Source organism: Candida theae (assembly GCF_024610275.1).
Source record: "Candida theae strain CBS 12239 chromosome Unknown scaffold55, whole genome shotgun sequence".
NCBI classification, from domain to species: Eukaryota; Fungi; Ascomycota; class Pichiomycetes; order Serinales; family Debaryomycetaceae; genus Lodderomyces; species Lodderomyces theae.
In genome coordinates, this window is record NW_026261421.1 from 36108 (window position 1) to 63570 (window position 27463).

The 27463-nt window shown below is 40.0% G+C and overlaps 14 protein-coding genes across 14 annotated transcripts; 7 read left to right on the top strand and 7 right to left on the bottom strand. All coding sequences in view use genetic code 12, as the record gives it.

Annotated features, from left to right (window-relative positions):
- Window positions 1–117: 117 nt before the first annotated feature.
- KGF57_002060 (uncharacterized protein) lies at window positions 118–1548 on the bottom strand (the record flags this gene model as incomplete). Its single annotated transcript, XM_051751333.1, has 1 exon — window positions 118–1548. One exon carries the CDS (start codon window positions 1546–1548, stop codon window positions 118–120), a length of 1431 nt encoding a protein of 476 aa, XP_051609439.1.
- Window positions 1549–1738: 190 nt separating this feature from the next.
- Window positions 1739–2362, top strand: KGF57_002061 (uncharacterized protein; the record flags this gene model as incomplete). Its single annotated transcript, XM_051751334.1, has 1 exon — window positions 1739–2362. The coding sequence occupies one exon, from the start codon at window positions 1739–1741 to the stop codon at window positions 2360–2362; it is 624 nt and encodes a 207-aa protein (XP_051609440.1).
- An 85-nt stretch (window positions 2363–2447) lies between these two features.
- Window positions 2448–4784, bottom strand: KGF57_002062 (uncharacterized protein; the record flags this gene model as incomplete). The annotated part of the gene is made up of 1 exon (XM_051751335.1): window positions 2448–4784. The coding sequence occupies one exon, from the start codon at window positions 4782–4784 to the stop codon at window positions 2448–2450; it is 2337 nt and encodes a 778-aa protein (XP_051609441.1).
- Window positions 4785–6204: 1420 nt separating this feature from the next.
- Window positions 6205–6933, top strand: KGF57_002063 (putative acireductone synthase; the record flags this gene model as incomplete). The annotated part of the gene is made up of 1 exon (XM_051751336.1): window positions 6205–6933. One exon carries the CDS (start codon window positions 6205–6207, stop codon window positions 6931–6933), a length of 729 nt encoding a protein of 242 aa, XP_051609442.1.
- Window positions 6934–7075: 142 nt separating this feature from the next.
- Window positions 7076–8358, bottom strand: RAD23 (Rad23p; the record flags this gene model as incomplete). Its single annotated transcript, XM_051751337.1, has 2 exons — window positions 7076–8218; window positions 8293–8358. The coding sequence occupies 2 exons, from the start codon at window positions 8356–8358 to the stop codon at window positions 7076–7078; spliced, it is 1209 nt and encodes a 402-aa protein (XP_051609443.1).
- Window positions 8359–8724: 366 nt separating this feature from the next.
- RAD7 (UV-damaged DNA-binding protein) lies at window positions 8725–10713 on the top strand (the record flags this gene model as incomplete). The annotated part of the gene is made up of 1 exon (XM_051751338.1): window positions 8725–10713. One exon carries the CDS (start codon window positions 8725–8727, stop codon window positions 10711–10713), a length of 1989 nt encoding a protein of 662 aa, XP_051609444.1.
- Window positions 10714–10783: 70 nt separating this feature from the next.
- PRP39 (Prp39p) lies at window positions 10784–12901 on the bottom strand (the record flags this gene model as incomplete). The annotated part of the gene is made up of 1 exon (XM_051751339.1): window positions 10784–12901. One exon carries the CDS (start codon window positions 12899–12901, stop codon window positions 10784–10786), a length of 2118 nt encoding a protein of 705 aa, XP_051609445.1.
- A 160-nt stretch (window positions 12902–13061) lies between these two features.
- On the top strand, window positions 13062–14777 carry KGF57_002067 (uncharacterized protein; the record flags this gene model as incomplete). The annotated part of the gene is made up of 1 exon (XM_051751340.1): window positions 13062–14777. One exon carries the CDS (start codon window positions 13062–13064, stop codon window positions 14775–14777), a length of 1716 nt encoding a protein of 571 aa, XP_051609446.1.
- A 285-nt stretch (window positions 14778–15062) lies between these two features.
- Window positions 15063–18941, bottom strand: MSB2 (Msb2p; the record flags this gene model as incomplete). Its single annotated transcript, XM_051751342.1, has 1 exon — window positions 15063–18941. One exon carries the CDS (start codon window positions 18939–18941, stop codon window positions 15063–15065), a length of 3879 nt encoding a protein of 1292 aa, XP_051609447.1.
- Window positions 18942–21253: 2312 nt separating this feature from the next.
- KGF57_002069 (uncharacterized protein) lies at window positions 21254–21877 on the top strand (the record flags this gene model as incomplete). The annotated part of the gene is made up of 1 exon (XM_051751343.1): window positions 21254–21877. One exon carries the CDS (start codon window positions 21254–21256, stop codon window positions 21875–21877), a length of 624 nt encoding a protein of 207 aa, XP_051609448.1.
- Window positions 21878–23109: 1232 nt separating this feature from the next.
- On the top strand, window positions 23110–23463 carry KGF57_002070 (uncharacterized protein; the record flags this gene model as incomplete). Its single annotated transcript, XM_051751344.1, has 1 exon — window positions 23110–23463. One exon carries the CDS (start codon window positions 23110–23112, stop codon window positions 23461–23463), a length of 354 nt encoding a protein of 117 aa, XP_051609449.1.
- A 956-nt stretch (window positions 23464–24419) lies between these two features.
- On the bottom strand, window positions 24420–24920 carry KGF57_002071 (uncharacterized protein; the record flags this gene model as incomplete). The annotated part of the gene is made up of 1 exon (XM_051751345.1): window positions 24420–24920. One exon carries the CDS (start codon window positions 24918–24920, stop codon window positions 24420–24422), a length of 501 nt encoding a protein of 166 aa, XP_051609450.1.
- Window positions 24921–25588: 668 nt separating this feature from the next.
- Window positions 25589–26839, top strand: KGF57_002072 (uncharacterized protein; the record flags this gene model as incomplete). Its single annotated transcript, XM_051751346.1, has 1 exon — window positions 25589–26839. The coding sequence occupies one exon, from the start codon at window positions 25589–25591 to the stop codon at window positions 26837–26839; it is 1251 nt and encodes a 416-aa protein (XP_051609451.1).
- Window positions 26840–26877: 38 nt separating this feature from the next.
- Window positions 26878–27294, bottom strand: KGF57_002073 (uncharacterized protein; the record flags this gene model as incomplete). Its single annotated transcript, XM_051751347.1, has 1 exon — window positions 26878–27294. A coding segment is annotated over one exon (417 nt), but the record flags the coding sequence as incomplete, so codon positions are not given.
- Window positions 27295–27463: the final 169 nt, after the last annotated feature.

Below are 27463 nucleotides of genomic sequence, written 5' to 3' on the forward strand. Positions count from 1 at the left end.
TTTGTTTTTTTTTATTTTGCCTTTACATGTACTAATATATACAAGAAGACATTCATGTAAAACGCAACAAGTCTATTTACGCTCTCCAAACGTTCATTTTGCAAGTTAGCTTAACTCCTACTTCTTCCAAAACTTCTTTTTCAGCTTCGACGATAACGATGACGATGACGGATCCGAGGATGATGTTGGTACACTAGACGACGACCTCGATTTGTGTTTCATCTTTTTCAAATTCTCCAAAATCTCCTCACGACGCAACTTTTGCGAGTATCCAATACAACTCTGCACCACCTGTTCGTAAATTTCATAATCTTTGCGCAACTCATGCAATTGATGTTGCCATACCGAACTCAACTTCAACAATTCTTGATGATTATGTTGCAACTGGTTTAACTTCTCGTCGATTACATCATCCAGTTTGGCTGCTGTTGTCAAGTATTGTCGCGAAGTGTTTTCCATCAAGTCATACTCGAATTTGGATAGTGTTTCATTGGTCAGGGACAAGATTTGTTGGACTTGATCGTTTGTCAATTTGAGAGAGTCGAATTCTGGTACGATGAAGTTTGACCAATTTAGATCTTGTTCGCTAATGGATTTTTTCCTCGTTCGTTGACGAGACAGTGTGGGCACAGCAAGATGTTTACTCAGGCTAGTTTCCTTATTGTTATTGGTATTATTGGAGGAGATTTGTGATTTGCTTAATGTGGATGATCCAGTAGTGTTTGCATTCAGTTCGTCGAGGTTTATCGGTATACCCAACTTAATCAATAGATTGTGTCTGATATCCAGTCGAACCCAATTCGGTGGATTTAGATGCGGCATAGTTGCAATTTGCTTGTATATAGTCCTTGATCGATCATCAAGCAAGGACTCGGTGTTGGGTTCATCTGAGTCTGATCTGGAAGGAGATGTATTTGTTGTGGTTTGAGTAGATGACCCATCAGTGATGAACAATTTTGATAATAGCTTGGATAGCCTTTTCTCAAAGTCGTTTTTGTTGGAGAAACAAGACTCGGGAAAGGCTGGTTCTAGGTTGCGCGGGACAGGATCTTTGGCCTCTTGAACGGTTTCAAATTCATCGAAATCCCCGAAATCATCAAAATCGTCATCATCATCGGCACCCGCCCCTTGGGTGTTGTTGGGATCAGCAGCTTCGAAATCGTCAAAATCGTCAAAATTGTCAGAATCATCAAAGTCATGGTCGTTTACATTTTCATTTTCGTGGTCAGTGCTGTTTGATTCCCCAATTCCTGTAGTTAATACATCCTTGGCCTCCTCCTTCAAACTGTCAATTGTTGCGTCTGTGATTTTGTCTTGAGCTTCGGTTTCCTCGGCAATTATTTGCCCTAGCGTAGTGTCAGCTTTTTCATTCGATATATCATCACTTGCTGGGCCTTCTTCCTTTGAATTCTCATCCACTGTGTCAGCAATTGTAGAATTGTCAGGATGATTAAGCTCTCCTTTAGTTTCTTCTGAGGTGTCGCCTTTATTCAATCCAGCCTCCATAGCTGAGTCTGTATTTGTCTCAATCAATTCATCCTTTGTCATGGTCACACGCTAAGAAATCTTTTGTGAAAACGAGTAAGGTTGACGTGTTGTAAAAGAAAAGAACGGTTTGTATTACATGCGAATCAATTTTCGAACACACCAGCGCAACCTAAATTTCATCTCCATTCTTTTCTCTTTTTGCAGCTGCTTGCAAGTGACTCACGCAATCTTTCCTTCTTCCTTACCCACAATGAGCTTGGTGTTGTTCTCAATAGGAAACCCAGGACCGTCTAATCGACACTCTGCTGGCCATCTAATGCTCAAGCTACTACTAGACAACTACGCATCGTCCGTCAAGCAGCTCCTACCTAAATCCACATATTCAATAACCAGCAATACTGACAACAGTCTAATATTTATAAAATCAAACACCTACATGAACGAAAGCGCCAAAGCATGGACAAAAATAATGGCCAATGAAAAGTTGCCCAATGACTCCATCGTCATCATCTTGTACGACGATTTTGAAAATGATATCCCACTGGTGAAATTATCAAAATTTAAAAAGAATGAAAGTCACAATGGAGTCAAGAACTTGATGGGTGGGATGCAGAATGAGACACGGTTTCAAATTTTCAAACTAGGTATTGGAATCGGACCCAAACCAGCTCAGGCTAGCAGAGACACAATGAGTTCGTGGGTGTTGAGTCCGTTTACGATGGATCAGAAACAAGCAATTATGACTCAGAGTTTTGACCTTTGCCTTTATTATTTGCAACAAATTGCCGAGACTGGCGGTGAGATTGGCGACGTAGGGAAGTTTGATGCCAAGGTGAAGAAAATGTGGAAGAGACAGCAAAATGGCGGCAATTAAATTCAGTTGTTATGCTTCGCCGATGGAACTGACATTATTTCTCTAATAAGTTATACATTTATTTTGTTGGGTATCGTCTATATAATCAAAACACAGTGTTACGTCTGTGCTTGGATCGACCAAAAGTCGGCAGAGTAGGACTACTCAACGTATCACTGTCATCATACATGTCCCTCACCAACAAATCTTCATCAAATGCATCGTCGTCTTCATCGTCGTCTTCATCGTCTCCGTCTTGGTCAGCACCACTATACCCAGCAGCAAACTCCTCAAAGTCTTTATTAGTCAATCCAATCTTGGCTTTGAACTTGGCAACGTCATAATCACTCGGGACTATATCATCATCATATTCATCATCCTCGGCATACCCATTGTTTTGCTTGGGTGATAATTCAAGATTGATTCGTGCTTGTTTCATAGCTTGAGTAGAGATTTTTCTACCACGGTCGATTGCCCTTTCCACCAAAATGCGATTTTTGATGTATAGCAACTTTGGATACATGCTGCGTTCACCTTTCCTAATTATCTCCGCCAATCTCTCTTCAGTTGGGTCGGATAAGATGTACCAAAAATCAATTAATTTGTTCCGTGGCCAAATTGTTACAGATCCGGTGAAATTTTGTAGCCAAACGTTTGACCAATCCTGTTGCAATACATGAGGCAATAAATCTAGCGATTTAACAATTTGTAACCATTTTCTGATTTCCAAACGCAAAAGTTGCTCCAATGCGGCAGCAATGAAACCACCCCTGAATGACGCAAACTTTTCCCTTCTGGTTCTGCTCTTGGACACGGGTACTGGTTTGCCAACAGTTCCCTTTGGTGCAAAAAAGAATAATGAAATGTGTGGATTAACTTGCGAAACAACCGTGAAATTGACATTGTAGTATGTGTTGAGTGCATCAATAGGTATATCAGTCCTCAAAGATCCATCTCTCCACTTACTTCCCAACGAAAATGGAACAACTGCGCCATTATCAGGGTTCTTCATCATCAAGACCACGGGGTTGAGGATACCAGGGACTGCGGATGACGCAAGTAATGTAGACCAGATAATGCAATGAGGAGATGTAATGTCGTTGCACAAAATGACAGGTGAATGCGGATCTGCTGGAACAGTACTGATATTCAATTTCCTACCTGTTCTTTCAAATGCTTCTTCAAAAGTAGTTGAACCTCTCGTAAACCAATTTGATTTTCTTGCCCATGCTACTGAATCGAATCTCGCACCGGTCTTGAGCAATCGTGGTATCCACACATACCACGGATCTTCACAAGCAGTTATCTTCCGCGCTAATTGCGGAATCAAAAGCTTCTTCAACTCATCATCGGTTCTTGTGCATAGCAAGGCAGCAATCAATCCACCGCCAGATGTGCCTGATACTATATTTGGCAACAAGCCTGCATCAAGCAATGCTTTAGCAACTCCGAAATGGGTGTATGCAAAAGTTGCACCGCCACTCAAACACAAGGCCGAATTACCAAAATTCTTCAGCACAATTTTGAAAAACTTGTACTTTACTTCGGGTGATACTTGATTTGAATCTGCCACTATATCTATGCACCGCAATACTTCTTCGTAATATGACTGCACCAAGTTTTTAGTACCATAATATCTATGTGAGTACAATTGTCTATTTTCAATGCCCGCGAAATTCCGCTTCAAACATCCTTGAAGGAGTATTTGCAACTCCTGAATGTGATTAGCCACGCGTGCCTTCTTTAATCTTGAAATGGTCATTGCTACTGTCTTGTAGTCATAGTACGAAAATTTGGGATTTTCTGACCATTTGTCCAAATTCAAATACTTGTCCAAGTTTATGGCATTTTCCACCCATTCATCATATGATTTCGATTGTCTCAACTTTTCACGTAGTCTCTTGCGCTCGCCTCTCCAAGTGAAAAAGTATTCCTTCAATGCAACATGGACTCTGATCCAAAAATATAGTGATCCTAGTATCGTTACCCAAATGAACACCGCGATCAAGATGGGCCACCGTAGCAAGGTATAGGTTATGTTATTTCTAAATTCATTTTGCAAAGATCCAATACCAGATGAAGATATTTTGTCCTTGGTTTTGGCACCTGATTGCGATTTGGAGTTGTCACTAGCGGCGGCACTAACGGGGAACCAGTCGCTCTTTGAAGTAATCATATCGGGCTTGGCAGTGGGGGTGACACCTAGTTCTGCTCCTTCTCCAATCAAAGTATTGTTATTCGTGTCCTGGTCTATTTCTTCGGTAGCCAGTGAGGAGACATCGTCATCATCAAAATCGAAACCAACTGGTTCACTTTTCGGTGTGGCTGGGGTAGTGGTGATGTCATCGTGGTCTTGCCACACTAGTGCCTTTGCAAACTCACTAATATGATCCTCGTTTATGTAGTCTCTGTTCTCTTCGTAAAGGGGTATTCGGTCAGACATTGTGGGTTTTGGCTGCGGGCTGTAGCTATGCGGTCTAAAGTATTAAAGTAGACTGTTTGCGATGGCGGTGTGAATTGAATTTGGAATTCCGCGTTTTCAAAAAGTTGAGTCTGTTGCTGTGTTTGCAGAAGTTCGAATTTGACCTGTGATGGTGCTTGGAATAGTAGTCAAAACCCAAAGTTAAGTCAAATAAAGATGAAAGAAAGAGGTATTGCTATATTATATATATGACAGTTGGTATGTCTATTGCTTGTTTTATTTTTTTGTCTTCTTCATCTTCTCTTTGGTATATGGGCCATATGAAATTTCTTTTTCTTTTGTGTGTGTGTGTGTGTGTGAGGAGATGATAACAATCTTGTGTAGGAGTTTACAAAAGTATACAGTGTAATTCATATAGTGTGATCAGTTGGACATTCTCCTAATAACAATGTGCAATCTACCACAATGGTGGGGGGTCTGTAGAGAGAGAGAGAGAGAGAGAGAGAGAGAGAGAGAGACTGATGTTGGTCATCCAGACCACATAGTTAGTATTACGTTTGACACATGTCGAATGGAAGAAGAAGAAGAAGAAAAAGTTAAACCCAAATTTTTTCTATTTCTTTTTTGTGCAACATTTTTCTTCTTTACTAATGGAGAAATGCTTTCTTTGATTTTATCAACAACAACAACATAGCATCACAAGTATTTGTACAAATTATAGGCGCAAACTTCTAAGGCTAAAAGTAAATAACAGACGTGGCCATCGGCATTTCTCCAACTTCCACTTACACAAGCACAAGCACAAGCTCTTATATTTTTGCAAATCGTAATTGCATACAAACCCTCTTTTGTACTCTTTTCCTTTTTTTTTTACTCCCCAAGCATTCGATAGCATGTGGCTTCAACCTACATATCCTTCTTGCTATACTCGGAGATAAGCCCCCTTCCCCGCCTGTTATAACTCCGTTTACTCTTTACACTGAGTACTGATGAAGTACCATTACATAACTCGTGAGATTTAGTTGGCAAGACTGGATGTTTTGCAGTCTTGCTTCAAAGACTGCTCCGATATTGATTCCATGCTACAGAACCTAAATAGAGAAGAGTTAAGCCACTTCTGATGGTTCTCGAGGCGCAGTTTGTTAAGGAATGGTTCCTCGAGCTACTCTCAGTCAACTTGGCAAGGGCTGCACTGTAAACTGTTCATATTTTACTTTCTCATACAGCAAAGAGATATTCAAGCAAAAGCAAAAGCAAAAGCGAAAGCAGCAAGAAAAAAAAAACATACACAGTACAGCGCCTAATGGAAGGAACAGACACACACTCATCTGTCAATTCACTGATTTTTTTTTTTTAATTTTTTTTTTTTTGCATACCCAAGAGATCACCGTTTCCATCAGTTCAAAGCAAACGCAATTCGACACTGTAACCCATCGCTGGTATGACGATAGATACTGTAGTTCTTGACATTGAAGGAACTGTGTGTCCAATTTCATTCGTTAAAGAGACATTGTTTCCCTACTTTGTTGAAAAACTTCCCGCCGAGCTAGAGAAATTCGAATACCCATTGAATCAAGTTGGTTCAGATAATCCAATAATCAACATATTGAGCAACTTGCCATCGAGCATAACCGAATCGGCACAATCAATTTACAATTACTTGAAAAATTTAGTTGATTACGACATTAAAGATCCCGTGTTGAAATCGTTACAAGGTTTGATTTGGACTAGAGGTTACGAATCGGGCGAATTGAAAGCTCCCATCTATCCCGACTCCATCAAATTTATCGAAAGTTTTCCAAGTAAAGCCAACAAGATTTATATTTATTCATCGGGCAGTATTGGTGCTCAAAAGTTGTTGTTTGGACACGTTGATGATGGTTCAGACAAGTCAATCGATTTGAATAATCAGTTGAGTGGCTATTTCGATATAACCACTGCTGGACATAAAACAGTATACACTTCCTATTCTAAAATTTCGAAGGAAATTGGTAAAGAAGAAAATCCACAATCGGTACTATTTCTCAGTGATAATGTGGAAGAGGTGAAGGCGGCTATAAGAGCAGGTATGAACAGTTACATTGTTATTAGAGATGGGAATGCACCTATATCGGATGAAGACAAATCAAAACACAAGACAATATACTCGTTATCAGAACTAGAGTTATAAAGATACACCTATAGAGAACAATTATACAAACGTTTAAAACACACACACACACTCTCTCTCTCTCTCTCTCCCTCTCCCTCTCTCTCTCTCTCTCTCCCTCTCTCTCTCTCTCTTTCCTGATTTACAAATTTTTCACAGTTATCTACATATCTCTAAACAATATGTCTGCGGCAACCTCCTCATTCTTGTCACAAGCCAAATACACCTGTATCACCAAGTCACGCTCGAATCCCAACTCACACAACCTGTTGATGGCATTTTGATCCTGTTCAGATAAGTGTATACGCACAGTTCCCTCAGGGTCAGCTCCTTCGCCACCTTCTTCTCCTTCTTCTCCTTCAATCTCAAACCCTAAATCTTCTCCCCCGGCACCTAGGAATGTTCTGATAAACGTTTCAGGGTCCTGCTGTATCAAATTGGCTATTTGAGGGTTCGATGCAGCCAATTGCTCCAACAATGGCTGTATCAATTCAGGGTTTGACTGCAATGCAGCTCTCAACAATTGCATTTGCTGATCTTCACCTCCTCCAAAACCTACCCCAGCACCAGCACCTGCACCTGCAGCTCCAACTCCAACTCCAACTCCTGCACCAGCTCCAGCTGCGCCACCTTGTTCTTGTGCGGCTGCAGCTGCTGCTTGTTCAAACAAATTTTCACCTCCTTGACTCTGGTCAGCAGCATCGCCGTCATCATCCTCACCACGGGATACCTCGGCTGTAGTAGATTCAGCCAATGGAGCTGCTCCACTACCAGAAGTATTAGCAGCACTTGGTGCCACTGGACGTTGCAACGATTCGGGAATACCGCTTATCAAGTATTCGACAGCACGGTGTGGATTGTTGAAAGCGGCTCTCAAAGCTGCCTCCACTTGAGGTCGATCGTAACCCATCTCCATGATATTCTGAATCGTTGATTCTCTCTCACTTCCTAATGCAAATGTAGATTCACTGGTTTCTGCTGGAGAAGTGGTGGAAGTGGATCCGGAAGCTCCCTCGGTATTGGTGGCTGGTGCAGGGGCCGTTGGTGTTGATCCTGCCGGTTCAACCTTTGTGGAGTCACCAGTAGATGCTGATGCAGTAGCTTCGGTGGCGGGCGTCAGACTCTCGGGTGCCGGAGTTGGAGTCTCTTTGGCCTTTGAAATCATAAATATTATAGATGCACCTTCTTTAAGTTTACAATCTTCCAAAGTTTTATCATCTTGCAAAACTTTACCCGAGTAGACCAACTTGATTTGAGAAGCTGTACAGTCCTTTTTCTGTGCTAATTTGTCCTTGGCTGATGAGACCTGTAAGTTGAGTAGTTAGTACATGATTTACATTAAAGTGTTTCTGTATGTGTTTGTGAAAAAAAAAAACATACTGTATCTGTCAATTCCACATCAATTGGAATAGTCTGTTTCTTGAAATCTTTAAAAATGACTTGCATATTGACAAAGTGATATGGCGATGAATCAAGGGTGTATACCGTGGGTCAATATGTGTATATCCTGATTTACCAACTGTGCGTAGTCAATATTCCTTTGGTTGAATCGGATAGTGGCGACATATCCTTTTTTTTTCTTTTTTTTTGTCTCCTCTTCTTCTTCTTCTCAAGGCAGATTGTGTGTCCTGTATATACTTTACATCCAAACATACATACATTCGGGTGATGTCTCTCTGTGCAACTTTTTTTGCGGCAACCGTTCATCATTTGAGACACTGATTTGAAATTTTTATCTTCTTCATAAGCATATCTCCATTACACCTTGTTATCAGTACATTTCCCTATACGTATACATTGCAGACAGTTACCATGGCAAGAGGTTTCAGAAAGACGGGTGGTGTCAAAGGTCCAAGTTCTGCTTTGACTGAGTTTTTGAAAAGTGAAGGTATCACTGACGCGTTTAGGCAGAGACGTGCTAGAGAAGCAGAAGCAGCAGCCACTACTCAAGAGACGACTCCTGAGGCGGATCCTACTGCAGAGGAGAACCAGCGCGATGACACACCTTTGGAAAACTCTTCTGGAGCCGGTATTTCTGCGACTCCACGACGCGCCGCACGCCGTCATCTGTCAACTCCAACACGACGCGCGGCAGGAGAAGAAGCTGAAGAAGAAGAAGAAAGGGAAGAAGATGACGAGATTGTCCAGATGAGAAAAGCGGCTAAACGCAAGTTGCGTGCTGCAAGACGCGGAGCAAGTGGTGGTGGTACTCGTCGCAAACGTGGTTTTCCCGGTGATAGTGATGATAGTGACGACAATGACGACGATAGTAGTACGGATGGCAACGCAGATGGCGACTACAGTGATGACGTAGATGACTTGGAAAATGCAAATATGAAAGGCTTTGGAGACCAAGATACATGTGTTGAGTGCAACGACAAGTTTGAACTTTCAGTGTATTCGAGATATATCAAGGAGAAATCAGGATACTTGTGTGAATCTTGTAACAAGTTGTTGAAAGAGAGGGAGCGTAAAGCAAAAGCCAACCAGTTGAGTGCTAGAAAAAAGAGGAAAAGAGTTGCTCAAGCCTTATTGAACAGAACCACAGTCAAGATTCCCAAATTGCAAGATGTCTGTATTAAAAAAATCACCCAAAATATTGAAGACGTTGATGTATTGGGAGACATCGGACAGGTCAACTTGAACAAGATATCCCTGATTTTGTCGAAAAACAGATCATTAAACGACAAAACCATATCCTTATTCTTATCGCCCGATTTGAAACACATTTCGTTTTGGGATTGTTCAAATGTTGATTCGGATTCGTTGAACAAGATTGCGTCGTATTGTCCGAATTTGGAGTCTTTGACATTGTTTATGTGCGGACACTTACACAATGACAATTTGGAGTATTTTGCATCCAATTTGCCACATTTGAACTCGCTTTCGTTAAACGGACCCTTTTTGATTAGTGACAGGATGTGGCAGGCTTATTTCAGTCACGTTTCTGGGAAATTACAGGTTTTTGAAGTGAGAAATACCCATAGGTTTGGCAATGAATCTCTTATAAGCTTATTGGAAAACTGTGGCAAGGATTTGACTTCGTTGAAATTGTCACGCTTGGATGGGATAACTACTCAAGAAGCGTACAATCAAATATCCAAATACATCACACAATCCAAACTACTACATCTTGAAATTTCGTATCCTACAAATGAAGATTTGGTTACTGACGGCATGATTGTTGATATTTTGCAAAGGACGGGTGATTCCTTAGTTTCATTAAATGTCGATGGATGCTCGGCATTGACTGAAAAGTTTTTACTTGATGGAGTAACCAGGTACTGCCAAAATCTAACTAAACTTTCAATGAAGAACTTGGATCAAGTTTCAAATGAAGGGTTCGCAACAGCTTTCAACCAGTTTTCCAAAGTCAATGCTGGAGGATTAATTGAAGTCAATGTGATGAAATGTACCGACCTTGGAGACCAAGCAATTGGTGCCTTGTTGAACCATTCTTGCCATACGTTAGTTGAGCTAAGTATAAACTCGTTGCATCGAATTACGAGTGACTTTTTGTCACAAATTTTCACAGATGACAATCACCAGTTTAAAAGACAATTGAAAGAAAAACATGATAAAGACCTGAGTGTCAAGTATTACCAGCAGGTACCTTTACTTTTGTTGACGTATTTGGATGCATCTTTTGTCAGAGCTGTTGATAATGAGATATTATCGATAATTGGTGAGTCGTGCCCAAAGTTGCAAATCATTGAAGTTTACGGCGACAATAGGTGTAACGGAAAGGCTTCATTCAGAGATGGATTAATGGTTATTGGCCGTCAAAGTGACGAGATCTAGGTATATTTGTATTCTATGCTATTGACAACTACCTGAAAAAGTTTTGTACTCTTTTCTGTTCTTTTCTGTTTCAATTCTTCTTTCTACGCGTCGGGTGACTCTTCTTTTTGCTCAAAAATTGAACCTTTTCAACGCCTTTGAAAGTGGGGAGGGGTGGAACAGGTGTCACTTTGGTAGTGAGATCGATATACTTGCCTTTATTCATAAATGAATTTGTCATCTCCGGGTTGGCGTCAATAAACACACCAGGGTGGCCAGCTTGCTTCGCGCATAAATCAAGATAACCTTGTTCTGGATCCGCCACGTAATTTGAGTTATCCAAGACCTTGTAATTACTCCTAGCTAAGCGCTTTGTTGTGGATTTGTTGTAAAATAGCGAGTTGGACAATTCCAAGTCTTTGTAAATCATGCTCTCGTCAGACCTGCCTTGATTCATCACCAAGAACTCTTGAATATTTGCCGCTGCAATGTCGTAATACCAATCAACAAACACATCCACAACTGATTTGGCTAATTGCGACTCCGCCTTAATGAGGTAATGTATCCTTTTCAAATTTGTCAAATTTTTCTCTATGATACCCTCATACTCAAACATGAATCGCCAAAACGATGGTGATTTGGCTAAGCTTGGATCTTTGTAATGCTTGTTGAACAAAGTCCGTATACTTAGAGAGTCTGCCTCACGTTTATATATGTCGAAACAGTGGTCAACAACAATTGCAATTGAATCCTCATTGAGGTATTCGGCAAACAGATTTAAAAATGCATGCTGCAACTGATATGAACCTTGATTGTCCAAATCCTCTGTTGCATCTAGTTTCATTCTTTTCTCTTCGTTCGGTTTGTCAAAATAGCAGTTGAGAAGAAACTCCAATGCTTTTTGAAATTTCTGCTCGCTAAGTAACATATCCCACAATCGTAAAATCTCGCGAGTCATTTCCAAATATGGTGACTTGATATATTGCTGCGTGGTACCACTGAACGCCTTCATCCAGTCAAACAAGTATTCAATTGCCGCGTCAACTTCGTTTCGCCTCAACAAATGGTATGCGTACAATTTTCTCAAGCGACAATTGTTCAACGGAATAAACTTTGAATTCACTCGAACGTAGATCTCGCGTTCTAATTCACCCTTAGTCTCTTCAGAAACATTTGAATCTTCAATAAATCTGATATACATCAACCAAAGCTCTTCATCGAAACAGTTTGGTATCAATGCCCGTTCAAACAAATTGCAAATAAAATTGAATTGGTGTTTGTCATTGTTTGTTGCCTTGTATGCCGGAATCTCTCCATCAATATATTCAACCCAGGGATGTCGCTCTTCCTCAATCCGTTTTTTATCAGGCGAAAACTCCTGGCTCAACAATACCTGCTCGTACTCCCAATTGGAGCTGACTTTAGCTTGGGTCGATGCAAATATAGTTGCAAAATAGTCATCTATGATTTGGTGCTTCTCTATCAAGGACAAGTCCTCAACTCTTGATTTACCAAATTTCTCCACATAATCAGCCAACTTATCCTTGTCCATTAACTCCTGTATATCAAAATTCTTATTGATCTCGGAGAACTGACTATAATACTGTGCATATTGATATAAAGGGACCTGAACCACTGTCAAATACAACAGCAACAACTCTTTGGATCTTGGATCTTTCTCCGTTTCAAATTCAATAGCTTTGTCCCAAATAGGATGAGACATGAAATGATACCCATTATATTTTAATGCCTCCTTGTAGGTGAGTCGAAACTGTCCAGAAGCAGTATTTGGCGTCGACTTCAATGCCGTTAAATAATCCGTCCATAAACTTACCGAGTGTGGAAACGATTCCACTGCCATTCGTAGTACATCAATTGATGCATCTAGTCCATTCAACTTGTATTCAACCACCAGCCATCTCTTCCAGACTTCTTCCAAATATGGAAATCTGGTGACTAATGCCTTGTATGTATTGTGGATCTTTCTTTTCACTTCATCAGATAGAGTGCCTTTGCTGGTATCCGCCTGAGATACATTGACATCTATGATCTCGTCGATAGCATTGAACAATAAATTCCAAGTGCCAATATCATTTGGATCCTTTTCCAACTTCTGTTCTAGCTCGTCAGCATAGTCATTTATGGATGTTGATGTTGATGATTCTGCAATAGGCTCCAAGTCCGACGGGAGTTGTGGTAGTGTAGCCATTGGTGTGTTGTGTGATGTGTTGAGGGATGTGTCACCAGTCCATTACTGCTGTCTGATAATTTTCGGTGTACGCAGCTCATGACTTTGGTAAACACGAAAAAAAAAAAAGGAAAAATATCAAAAGATCACCACAGCTAGTTACAGAAATACAGGTTCAACTATGAATGGCTCCAATGTGCCTAACATTGCATACATCGCTCCGTATACATTACCATCCAGCAATAACTCGAAGTTGATATCATTACTTTCTAATCCAAAAAAACTATTGTCGACTGAGCAAGAACCACTGAATGAGTCGTTACCTTTGAACTTCGTTATTCCCACCACAAGTCAATTTGATGCATCAAGTATAGTGGAATTGAACAATACGAGAATTCTCAGTCAATCTTCTGAACAGCTGATTAACAACCAACAAACATCGAGTACATCCGCTGAAACTGTTGATGAAAATGATGATCCAAAATTATTGATTGAAATTGACACCATCAAGCCAACCAATTTGCAACAGCAGCTATCGACTATTGTGTTGAACAACTTTCCGAACTTGAAGAATAACGTTGTTGAACAGGTGCTTACGAGCATGATAAATTTAAGTGTTGATAAATCTACAGACCTTCATCGCTCGTTTCACTGGTCCCAAATCAACTTTGAATTCACTGATCTGAAAGTTATCCTCATCAAGTTCGATAAAGTTGAGGATTCAAAGTGGTTCATTGAGACGTACAACAGAATAGACACACTACTCCCCAAAGTCGAAATGATCTATAGTCACCTTGTTCAAGATAGACTAGCCGAAGTACCGTCGCATCCAAGCACAACCCCGGAATCGTTGAAGACTAAATTGAAATTGATTCTTTGCTCTTCAAAGAACTATGCCAAGCCAAAGCTACTGGGCTTGGAGGAGCTTGACCAGGTCATGAAATCTTATTCTGATTACAAAGTCGATTACAATGATTTGGTTGATGTCCCAAACGAAATGAAGGACGGTATAATTAAGGATATATTCAAGTTTCGTAGCAAAATGCTACTTATCGAAAAGGAAAACCGACAAAAGCAAATTGAACAGGAAAGACTAGAGACAAAGAGCAAGTTGAATAAGTTGTTTAGAGGTATTGAGAGAACAGAAGAAGAGAAAAAGGTACAAGAGAGGCAGCAGTCGTCTAATGAAGGGGTTGCAAAGGAAGAGGTGGTGGTTATACCCGACCAATATGAGCATTTGAACGATGAAGAGTATACAAAGATGATTCGTGAAAAGGAAACAGAGAAACATAATCAAGAATATCAAACTCGATTGACAAATTTCGCTAAACGCACGAGTGAAAAATCAAAGTTGGAGTCTATGCTAGAAAAGTTACACAATTATGAAGTTAACTTGATTGATAACAAGCTGAGTCTGATAGACAAGTTGAGGAACTATGAAAAGTTGGATATCACTACAATGTACACTTATCGCTATAATGACTACTTGAAACAGCGCAACGCAAAGAGATCTTTGGAGAACAAATTGGATGACGAAGATGCGGCGGCTGAAGAAAAGGAGCACGAGGAGGAGGTAGCCAGCATTGAGCCAGACATTCCACCAGTCAAGAAACAGAAGGTTCAAACAAACACTAAACTGAGGTTGGATTTGCCAGATGTCGAATCTATGAGTGAAGAGGTAAAGAGCAGTATTCATGAGAAAATTAGTAACTTGGTGGAAGAATATCTTGGAGTTCAAGACGAATTCCTTATTGATGTGATCAAACAACACATTGAAGCAAGCGGTTTCAAGGGCAAAGCAGCATTGGTGCAAGACATTTTTGAGGTGTTGGATGAAGATGCTGAGAACTTGGTCAATGATTTGTACCAGTATGTAGAGTCAATAGCGAGTACTTAAAGAGACTGAATTTGTTGTATAAAAAAAAAAAAAAAGAAAGAAAGCAAGAGCACAGTATCTTCTCATTCAAAGGTACTGAAGTAAAGGCTAGGCTATCTCCACGTTTTTTTCACCCGCCAAACAATCACACTTTCAACTATGCGACTTACACGTGTACCCACTCGTAGCATTCATTGTGTTTTCTACAATAAATCGTAACTAGAAGTCCTCTATTGTATACAAAATTTAAACGGATAACTATAATATACACACTCGAATAAAAGAATTTTCTTTTTTTTTTTTAACTTAAGGCCATACGAAATTGTTCCTGCTATCCATATGTTGCACTTGTGGTGGGTATTGGGGTTGGTAAGTAGGATATTGTGGATGATAAGCACTGACCTCATCATCGACCTGGAATTGTGGTGCTGGATAGTCCGGCAGCGGTATATTTAGATTTCCATAATTGAAATCAAACGGAGATGCAGATGTATTCGCTCTAGACTCAGCAGTGCTGCTGAAACCCCCCGTCATTGATGAACCCTCACTAGACATTGTGTATTCAGATTCAGTGTCAGTTGGTGGTAATTCAATGTTTTTGATGTTCTTCCTGAATCTTCTAAACAAAAGAATCATGAGCGACATGTACAAACCACAACCGGCAGCAGCTCCAACAGTGATACCTGCAATTTTTCCCTTGTTGGTGACCCTTTGTCCATTGTAATCTGCATCCATTGATCCATACTTGTTAGTTTGTCCATTTTCACTGGATGATGAGTCTGAACCCAGATCACTAGTGTCTACCAACCCGGTCAAGGGTATTCTAGGATCAATCAACGAGGCCAACGTCTGCTCGACTCCGCTTGGATTGTTGTATAATGCAGAGTCTCCGTCGTTGATTAATTGCTTCAATTTGTTGATTGTGGTTGTTGGGAAGTAAACTTCTGCAACAGTGATTGTGTAGTCAATATTGGCAGCCTGGTAAGGAATCAATTCCTTAACAATGGTTTCGTTGAATTTTTTGTCGTCATCAAATGGGAAAGTCAAAACACCTGGTAAGTACTCGAATATTTGAGCTGACGTGATTGTATTGTTAACAACAAAAGGGTAGTTCAACGCAGATTTGAAACCAATTGTAACGATACCATAGTTCTCACTTGGGGTGTTGGCTAATGCAGGTGCAATGGCTTTTGGTAATCCAGAACTTAGCGAAGAAGTACTGGTTGGCTTAGTACGACTACTATCAGTTTCCGTTGTGTCATCACTTGAGCTCAGTGCAACAATCAATGATGATGGTAGCCAGTTGTTGGTAGTACTTGCGCTTGCAGATTCAGCTGGAGCTACGGAAGCAGCAGAAGATGCTGGTGCAGAAGCCGGCACAGATGCTGGTGAAGAAACTGGTGCTGATGTTATTTGAGACGAGGCAGAAGCAGCTGCTGAAGAGGCTGCAGGAACCTCTGACACTTCTGATCCGGATGAGGTTTGAGGTGATGACGTAGCAAGAATTTCAGAGCCGACTTCATTTGACTGACTAGCAAGATTACTGCTGGCAGGCGGTACAGTTTCTGACGCTGATTCAACACCTGGCCCCGTTGCCACGCTAGCTGTCGCTGAAGTGGCAGATGAGTCAACCTGCACTGAAGGCGATACCAATTCGGTTGCTGAGGATTCAGTAAGTGGTGCAGTTTGTTCAATGCCACTACTAGTTACTCCAATCGATGTATCAGGCAAACTACTAGCCTGAGATCCTAAAACCTGTGAAGATGTAACCAGCTCGGCAGGAGTTGAAATGTAACCTGACTCAATAGGTGAAACCAATGAAGTTGTGGAAGATGGTTCTGTCTCTAATGGCGCTGAGGATGATGTGACTTGCGATTGCAAAAGTGGTTCTGGTGAGGCAGTCAGCGATGAAATCGATGGCACAGAAGATTCACCTACCAGCGATGCAAGAGACCCCGTCGAGAGTTCAGCGGATGTAATAACCGGTGAAACAAGTGACTGGCTTGATGAAAGTTCAGCGGAGGAAGTGACCCCAGTAGATGTGGCTTCTGTGGTAGGCACCTCCGATGATACCACAGGTGCAACAATTGAATCAGAAGATGATGCAGTCGAAGTCAATACTGGAGAAACTAATGATTCCGATGTAGGTTCAGCCGATGTAGCAATTAAAGAGATTGATTCCGATGTAGCTGATGTAGCTGATGTAGCTGATGTAACTACTTGTGACCCAACCGATCCTTGCGTTGATGACTCGGTGGAGGAAGTGGCCACTGGTGAGGCGACTGATGTCTCTGCGGGTGTGGATGCTAACGAGGTGGATGAAGTAGCTTCAAAAGATTGCAGTGATCCAAATGGGACATTTGTTGATGAAACCTGTGCGTCGGATGGTGAAGCAGTGCTCAATGTTTCAGCAGACAGAGTAGATAGTGGTTGAGCTGCAAATGACGATAATGATGATGATGATGATGGTGTTGACGCAGTTGGAGAACTTGGTGCATAGCTAGAGAGTGGAGTCACTGAATCGACACTTCCAACACTACTTGGTCCTGGCGAGTACGTCGAAGGTTCAACCAAGGCAGAAGAAGAAGCCAGTCCATAGATTGAGGATGTGCTGGATTGGACTTGTGATGTTAATTCAGAAGAAGCTGAACTTGATGCAGTCGATGCAGTTTGAGCAGCAAAACTACCTTGCGATACAACTGAACTGGAAGAAGTGTCGTATGATGATGAAGATTGGGCAAAGGTTGCATCGGATGCTGATACCAAGGATGTCGTAGTAGACAGACCAGATGATGGTGCTCCTTCTCCTGAACTGGAAGCTGGATAAGTCAGTCCAGATGATGGTGCAGCTGTAGATTCTTGAGTAGCAGCCACTTGAGCTGATTCACCCTGCGAGCTTGTTGCGGTTTGTGCGTTGAACGAAGATTCTGCAGCAGGATTTGATGCTAATGAACTGGAAAATGACGACGACGAGGGAGCAACCAACGACGAGCTCGCATCACCGGCCTGCGACACTCCTTGAGAATTGGACGATGATGTAGTTGCAGCTTGTACGGTACTAGACGATGATGAGGTGCTGACACTAGATCCTGCGGCAGGGAATAATTCAAGCGATGACTCTGTGGGTTCAACTAACGAAGTAGTACCAGCAGAACTAGTTGGTTGTGATAAAGCAAAATTATTACCGGCCAGAGTTCCAGGACTCGGCTCGCTTGACGAAGTATCCTGAACAGCTGTTGATCCAGATCCTGCTTGTGATGTTCCAGAATTTCCAGTGGGTGAGGAAGAAGAAGCCTTCACTGTGGCATCGCTACTACTTGGAGCCTCTGCAGCGGTAAAAGCAGAAGATGAAGGGGAGACTAATGGAGCGCTGTTTGCTGATGAGGTTGTTTGGTCATTTCCGGGTGTTGTAGTTTGACCATTGCTGGATGACGATGTCTGTGGAGTTTGCTGTGTGGGTGAGCTCTCCTCCTGCAGTGCCGTTGAGGAAGTAGTTGGGTAAAAAGGCTGATTTCTTGGAGATGTGTTTTGAGCCGAACTTGTTGTATCTTGATTGGTGTCACTTGCTGCTGCTGTTCCGGATGTAGAAGTCGTAGTACCTTGTTGTGCGTCACTTGCTACTGCTGCTGTTGTTGATGTTGCCCCAGCTGTAGGAGTTGTTGTACCTTGTTCTTCGCTTGCAGTCGATGTTACACCTGTTGTTGGAGTTGTTGTACCATCGTGTGTACTGCTACTGTCAGCAAAAGTGAATGGACTGAAACGACCATTGTTACCATTGCTGTTGCTGTTGCTGTTGCTGTTGCTGTTGCTGTTGCTGTTGCTGTTGCTGTTGCTGTTGCTGTTGCTGTTGCTGTTGCTGCTTCCATCAGTTGCTCTGTTGTTACTAATTCTTCCCTCATCTTGTGAAGTGGCGGAGCCTTGTGAATCCTCGTTATCTGGTGCTGTGCTACTAGAAATCTCCGTGAATGGAGATGACGAAGAAGCCGACTCAGAGGCCCTTGATGATGTTTGATTCGTCCCATAAAAAACTCCGTTGGCAGCGTCTTGTATTCTGTCCAAAAGATTATCTGCTCTTTTCTTTACGGCACTAATTTGAGGAAAATGTATTGGCTGTCCGTAAACGGTTGACACAAATGACAACACGTATACTGCTGAAACAAGATTCAAATTATTATTTGCAAGCATTGTGTAAATTTCAAGTAAAAAGAACGACTGTAGTTGGGAGAAGTATTAAAAAACGATTGACTGCGAATAAAGATCGACTGAGTGAGTGTTGAAATGAAAACGAGGGAAACTTCAGGGTATTCAAGGGAAGTTGAGTTGGAATCTTGCTGAAACGAATGAATGAGTATCAAAAAAAAGGAAACTTGTGAAGGTGAAACGAATATAAGATGAGGAAAACTGTCTAATAGTTCAACACAAGCTTGTTTGAGTTGTGTGCCTGTTTACTCTGTTATGTGATGTTCCTATCTTGTTTCACACACACACACACACGCACACACTTTCTCTCTCTTTATTTCTTCCTTCAAAGGGTGATAATTCTTACTAAGTAAAACACAATGTCGATTGCGATGGTGGTCGTAGTAGTAGTTGATATGCTGGCAGAAGTTGATTGTGATTTTGAATGGAGAGACGGGTGTGGGTGGTTGGTGGTTAGCAATCAAAGAAGAATGACCAATGATTTGTGCTGTCACTGTTGGTCTTTGTTTCGGTTTCCTCCTTGAAGCTTTTGAAGTGGTTTTATAAAAAGAGAACAAGAGCCTTTTCGTTTAGAAAAGAAAAACTTCTTTGAACAGTGGTACACGCACTATTCTATATGTCCAAGTGAAACAATAGTACAAAAACAATAGTAATAACAATAATAAACAAAAGAAAGCAATGTGTGTTTTTAGTCCCTTTTGCATATTATTAGGCATAGTCACACTACTTTCTTGATTTGTACATCCATACATCAATACAGAACAGCTACTGGTAGTGTAAATCGAACAAGAAAAAAAATAGTAGTACTGACTTTTGTTGTTTTTGTTTCGTAAATACAGAGAAATTTTTGAACAATCGTCAATCACAATTTTATTACTTTTTGTATCTCTTTGTTATTAGTATGGCGTAGGTGTTTTTTTATTTTTTTTTCTTCCGCCTGTGTTTATTGTAAACATATATCATATAAATATATTTATATATACAGATACATATTTCCCTTTCCTCTATTATATTCCATTTTTGTGATTCACGCGTGTTCCGCCTTACTTTTCACTTCTCTTTATCCCAATTAGGTCTTTTGTGTATTGTTAATCTGCACCCATACGAATCAGCATTCCTTCTTGAAACTAAGGGAACTGCGTTTTTGGAACTACGATCTTGGACTCCTTCTCGATCTGGAACCGAGTAACATACAATACAAACAGTTGACATTATCTTGAACATGGATATATATAACAATATTCTTCACTCAGGATGCGGTTCGATTAAAACGTGTTGAGCGGTTCTAGTCTTTTGGTCTTACCATCGCCGCACTATTCTCACAAGCTGATTCATGTGGTGATAAAGTCATAGTTGTTGACTGCACGGCTTCCCCTTTGCTTGATCGTACAATATTCACCTACCTTGTGTATACTGAACACGCAAAGTCATATCAGAAAATGCTTGGTTGTTGAGAGTAGACAAGGGAGTTGTATTTTCTTGTGGTTGTCAGCAGACATCTTAGTTGTAATAGGATCTCTGTGTGGTTGCAATAGTACAGTATATATTTACAATACATTCAAAGCTAAGTTTATTTTCAGTTTGGGGCAATTTGGAGGGTGGCAGTGTGTTGCATGGTGCAGTTCTGGCATTGATTTTCGTCGTCAAGTGATGATGAGCATTGTCTCATGGAGTCGCGTCAACCACGCAAAGAAAAAGAAAAAAAATAAAACAAAAAAAAATAAGCCATAGAAATTGCATTTGACGAAGGAAATGCTCACAAGGTCTAGGTATTGGCATTCTATTCAAGGTCGTAGAATGTTTACTCAAATGTATCGAAGGAGACGTATATGGTGACATTTGTATCTCGTAATGCACATATAGCATGTTTAAGATCGATATTCTGAAGGTTTCCTGTATGGAATATTAGTTTGCAACATACAGGTTTTCGTAAATCGCTGAAGTTGTGAACACGAAGAGAGAGTCTTTGGCCAGTATGAACACACTTTCAAGAGCATTTTCCATGATTAGATTTCAAACTAGTGCTCTTGTAGAACACTCTCGTTGTTGCTGTGGCCAGTCTTCTCTTCTCAAGAGCATTCCCTCCCCCCCTCTCTCTCTCCCTAATTTCTTTAGTTTTTTTTCTAAAACTGAAAAAGATGTTCTTTACTAATCATCCAAATATCAAAGCTGTAGCTATGGAAAACATATGATAAGAAAGCTCCTCTAGTTATTGGTCGATTTTTGAAAAGTACATCTTGTGGTGGTATTTTGGTAGCGCTGTAGATTTAGAAAATCTCACAACGGTGATTATTGCGATGATTCCAGATGAATCATTCGTTATGTCTTCATCATCAATCAGAGATCATGGAGAAGAATACGATATGAGCACAGGCACTATACAAACAGGCGCAAGCACAAGCTCCAGTCGATTACGTCGTTTAGATAAGTTAGTACTTGATCAATCTTCACTACTCGACGAAGATGATCAAATGGACTACATTACTCAATTAAGCAACTACAACTTAAATCAGTACCACACATATCGCAAATGGATATTTTATTTCTACATTCTTCAGATTGTCATCATTGTATTGCTCAATTTCATAAGCACTGACGTTCATAACAAGTTGTTGTTGTTACTAATTTTCCTATCGGTACTGCTCCACGTAGTATCGATACAAGAATTGCCACGAAAATATCATTACAATGTAACAATACTAGGTAAAAAAGTCGATGTGGTGCTGTTTATTAGTGTGATCAATGTGGTAATTTCTGCTGAGGTCGGTTACTTGGATTTTTTCAAGATCAAAGTTTATTACTTTGGTGTCTTGATGATTTGTAATATCTTGTTACCAAGAATGCACAGATCCATGTTTGACCAGATTGACAAATCGGTCAAAGAGTTAGATAAGCTTAAGTACAAATATAAGAATGTATAGAACAGATTAGTACCACTATTGAAAAACTTGGAAGGGGCGGGGGCGGCTACCCACCCATTACTTCAAAAGTTTAACTCACAAACACTGGACACCACTACTTGGTCAAGGACACAGCGAGTATAATTTGAAAATGTCGCATTTCAAATTATCGTATTTTTCCATTACCCCTTCCATCATCTGTCAAGAGTTTGCTTAGGGACGGTCTCCTATGAAAGGCATCTCAGTACACAGAAAAGTATCCCCTGTTTAGGCAATTTAACAAAAAAAAAAAAAAAAAATGTCTACCAACCCCTATTGTTATACTTTTCTCTCTTGTTGGCTGGGTGGGTGATATCTCACTGGATGGAAAGTAAATGGGAAGCTAAAACGTTTGTAAAAAGTAAGAAACGTTTGTTTCCACCCCTCTCAAAGTTACCCCACAAGTAATGTCGCGAAAAAAAAAAAAAAACTAAATTTGACCTTGTACATTTACATGTATATTTCTATATTCTTTTTATTTTTATATTTTTTATTCTTTTTATTTTTTTCCAATTTGACGGAAATAAAATAACAATAAGAATTGATCTTTGTGTTATTGTGGCGAATACTATTTAGTGCCGCGTTTTGAACTGATAGCAAAAAAAAACAAAACTGTAAGCAAAAGCTATCGATAAACTTCTCATTTCACTCTTTTATATTACAATTATAGCACGATCTAAAAAGAAAACGCCCACACTAGAAGAAAAAACAATAGCAGCTGCTGCTGAAGAAAGATTACATCAAGCAGTTTGCTATGCGAAAGCAAATCCCAGTGTCAAATTATCCGAAGTAGTAAAATTATTCAATAGGGCTGCAACTACAATCCCCGGTTGTTCACATGGAACTAAACCTAGAACTCAAGGCCCACTAGGGTCAACAATTACTATCGGGAAAGCAAGAAATTCTTTTTATTAGACAATTTGAGGCATCAGATACTGAATTTGAAGGAATAGAGCGGGAAGGCTTAAGATGTCTTGAACGCGTTTGATGAAGATAGAATTGTTGGAATTAATTGGCCACATAAACTTTTACAAAGACATCCTTGGATCAAACTATTACCATCAAAGGGAGCTTCCGTACATGATATGTACAATGCTGTGTCGTTGACTGTGATTGAAGGCTTTTTCTGGCACTATAAAAAGGTTGTTGATCAGTATAAAGTTGCAGCATTAAACATTTGAAACATTTGGAACATTGCTGAAACAGGGGTTGCCATGCATAGACTAGGACAGACAAGGAGCAGAGATTCTGAGGAAAATGGAGATGGAAATGGTGAAACCAGGAAGGTAATCACTACTGGTATGGAGACTATTTCTGCTCAAGGTGGAAAAATTGAATTGCCGATTGGTAACGACAAGGATGAACTTCAGACCAATCAGGAATCTGCTGATGCATTAGACTGGGCATACGTCATGACCTACAAGGACTGGATTACTTCCAGCTATTTCCAGCAATGGATACATCAAGTCTTCATCCCCAACACCGCCCCACAAGACCCACAAGATCATAGAATCCTAATCATGGACAACCAAGCAATACATTACCATGAAAAGCTTAAACTGATTTAAAAGCAATCCAAAGTTATTCCGATCTACCTCCCACTGCACTGTCTGAACCCAATGCTACCTTTAAATGTATCTGTGTTGTAGTCTACAAAAGAGCACTATAAAGAGTGTATCTCAACCTACTTTGGTGATACCAGCGCTGAAGTTGTGCCGAAGGAAAAGTATATTGAGTTCTGATGTGAGTCACGAAATCAATGAATGAGTAAAGATAACATTTTGAATGGCGTTGGGAAATCTGGAATATGGCCAATTAATAAAGACGTTATTTTAGATCACCCTGCTTTAGCAAATAAGAAAGTTCAGGACATTGATGTGCAGCCACTACATGATTTTCTGCATGATCAGTTACATATGGACGAGGAGGGTATCGAAATTCTTTGACCTCCATGAAGATGATGGAAAGGCCAGTGAGGACTTGCAGAATCGCGCTAGAGAGTTGGAAATTGAATTGCAAGCAGTTAAACGGGAAACAATGTGCTTGAGACGAAAACTATGTCAAGCATATACTTCTTTGGAACTGCTAAAAGACATTTAAAGACCCAAGAGTAAGAGAAAGGCATCATCATCATCATTGTCATCAAATGAGAACAGCGCTAGAAATTACAGTTTCAAAATTAAGAAATCCAAGGAAAACGTAAAAAACGCAATGACTTGATACTGGAGCCATTCCTACTTTTACTTTGCTGGAATTCATCGCATAGTGTCACATGTATTTCTTGACTTACCCAAAACCACCCAGGCTGAATCTAAGAAGAATTAGCATTGGTCATTGGCACCAGTTGAAGGTCAGGATCAAGAATATAAACAATTTAAAAAAAATATCAATTATTATAAAAAAAAACTAACTAGTTCACCACACTAAAAAAGATATAAAAATCCACCTTCCACATCATTGCTTCCTTCTCCAAGTTACTCCCGTATCACATACTCAAACCTAGGAGTAAAATTTCAACATAATCTCAATTTTTGCATATAGCACCAAAAATTTCCCAACTACCAAGCGGGAAAATAAATCCACCAAGGATCATACCAAAAATGATCAACACAAGTTGAACTCTTGCCTGCGTTTTTGTATTGGCAGGCCAAATACTGTCTCTAATCTCAGTTCGATTAAGCGGACCACGTTCATTGGTGACTGCAGTGTTTTCAGTTTGTGTGTTTTCAGTTCGTGTGTTTTCAGTTCGTGTGTTTTCAGTTCGTGTGTTTTCAGTTTGTGTGTTTTCTAAAGCAATGATACGGTTATTGTTGTTGTTGTTGAACTCACTCTCTGTGGTCATGGTATTGGCGTTTTGGGTGATTTCCGTCTCCTGCGTGTCATTTTGTAAAATGATGATCAACTGTTTGCTGCGTTTTAATGCCCAGGGCACAAGAAAATAGGTGAAGACTGCTAAAACCGCGAATAAGCCACAGAAGACTACACCACAGTCTTGTGCCTTAGTGAGCTTGATGGTAGGTGGCATTTGATAACAAATTTGGAGGTAAATGGATGTGGATAAGAAGTGGCAAGAGTTGTATAAAAAGTTATGGAAACGTTATTTAATTTACAATATATATAAGGCTGGTTTTTAATGTTATGCAATAGATATACGTCTTTGTGTAATGCGCATTTAATTTACGGATGAAATTATATGTATATGTTAAATGCGCGTCTATGCACGAAATTACAAAGAACACTCTTAAACCCCCGTTACTCTTAGAAATATACAGCATGCCCTTAAAAGGATCTGTTTAACAACATCATCTAGTTACTACGTAACATTTTGAATGTCGCATAATTTAAAGTGTCGCAAACTTCAATGTTTTGGCACACGTGAATTGATTAGTTTTTTTATATATAAACTATGGCTTACCCCACTTAAATCATTTATATATTTTTCTCGAGAATAGCCACCTATCATGTTAATTTTCATATATCTACAAGTAGATTATTGATATCATATGCAATAAACCTTTCACCATTATAACTATATCGCAGAATTCAGACATTCTCAAGTCTCGAGAAAGATATTCTCCCATTGCTTGTTCTTTCCTAAAACATAATCGATTCATGAGGTAACAACGGGCACTTTTTTTTTGTTCTTTTGAAAGAAAACAGTTGGGGATGGGCATCAGCACTTGTTCATGGACAATGGACCTTCACGACTTACCTATAGACATTCTTCTCAAGGTGCTTCCCATTCAACAAAACTTGTTAAACTTCCCACGACAAACCATAATCAGCTGGCTTAACTTGCTCCCACAGAAACAACTGTTTTGTATCTTGGCAAACACGGGTGTTGGATTACATGAAGCTTACGATGCTGTCAATGGAGTAATTTATGTCAGAACAATGTCTGGAATGGTTCGATTGGTAAAAATCACAATGGCTGAAAGATTGAAGTTGAACGATACTTTTAGGTTTTTCGTATTCATCAACTTTGGACCTCTGGTCGGCAAGAAATACCTCAACAAATACTTGATATTTGATTTTCAACGTTTGGGGGCAGAGCTTCTATTTGAAAATTTTTCTCTTTTCCACTTCATATGCATATGGGCTGGCAATGATGGTTTTTTTATTTGTCCTTGGATTCATTTCATGGCGTTCAAGTTGGATCACCAATTTCCAACAGATATAAAAGTTTCATGTCCCACCCTATTGGAACTGAACAAGGATTTTGGCTCCTTGTTTTCAAACTCACTTTTAAGACACAATTCAGTTATAGGGAACCTTTTTTTTGCTACTCGCCAAGAGCTTTTCAGGCTTGCTAAAATTGTGAAAGTGAATATGACTGTTGGCCAATATGTGAAGTTTGTTAAACACATGCAAAATTCATGTTCGAGAAGTCGTTTCTGTCCACATACCCTATCTGTAAGAATAGCTTTCGAAGTAATTGGAAGCAATAGTCAACCATCGCTGTCGTCATCGTTATCGGTTCAAACTCGCAACAAGGTTGATGACAATTATCCAGCTGATTTTCCAAGCAGTTGGATAAACCAAGTTTTTAATCTATCTGTAATAAAATCATTCACATTGCATTTCCTTGCACCAAGTACTCAAATTAGTCAACTCGCATCACTATTATATAACATGCCCAAATTAACTCTGCTTGATTTAAGTTTTGACAATTTGGATGTCTTGAAAATACCGGAAATGATACGACCCAAAAGAGAGTCTTTAAACATTCGACTCCAAATGAATTTCAAGCATTGTTTTTTTCAACTGCATTCTTGGTTGGAAGGTGGGGACCATTGGCTGGTTTCCATCAAGGATGATTATGTCATATTGAACTATGCGAATGAGCCACGAACTCAGAATAAGTTTTTCAGAATGTTGATGTTTTACAAGTATATCCAATTCAAATCTCGAAGACGCAGAGTCTTGAAGAGAGCACTAAAATGATACCACGTTCCTCATCACTTCTCTGTGACTATTCTGTTTCACCCAGTCAATTCTTCAAACTTCCTTTTCGTTACCGGAATCATCATCCCTTCGACATCTTTATTACATATAGCACAACCTGATTTCTTTTGTACCTTATACCGATTTAAAAAACAAGCTTGACAAAATAAACGGCCACATGGAGTCTTGATTGGACTTTTGTAATTACAAAGTATGCATTTGAAAGGTACTGTTGTAGTGCTGACACTTTCAGGCACTGGCTTGATAGACGATGACGATTTCGCCACGGTTGGCTTTGGGACATCCGCCATTTCATCTTGGCTCTTCAGTAGTAGCAGTGATGTCGTGGATGTGGGTATAGGCTTCTTTGACGTAGTAGTTGAAGTGCTTGTGTTTGAATTTGTCAACTTTGATCGTTTAACAGCTCTTGGTTCATCTTGGGGAGTAGCTTCTACCTATTCATCCTTTTCAAACACATTAGTTTTTCTTTTGGAGACACTGGTGGAATCTTTAACCACTCTTTTCTTAAACATGGACGGCAAAAAAAAAAAATTGGTTCCATTGTGTCATCTCTCAGCTCTTATTACAGTGTTTTTATTTTTTATTCAAACTAGTGCGACATAA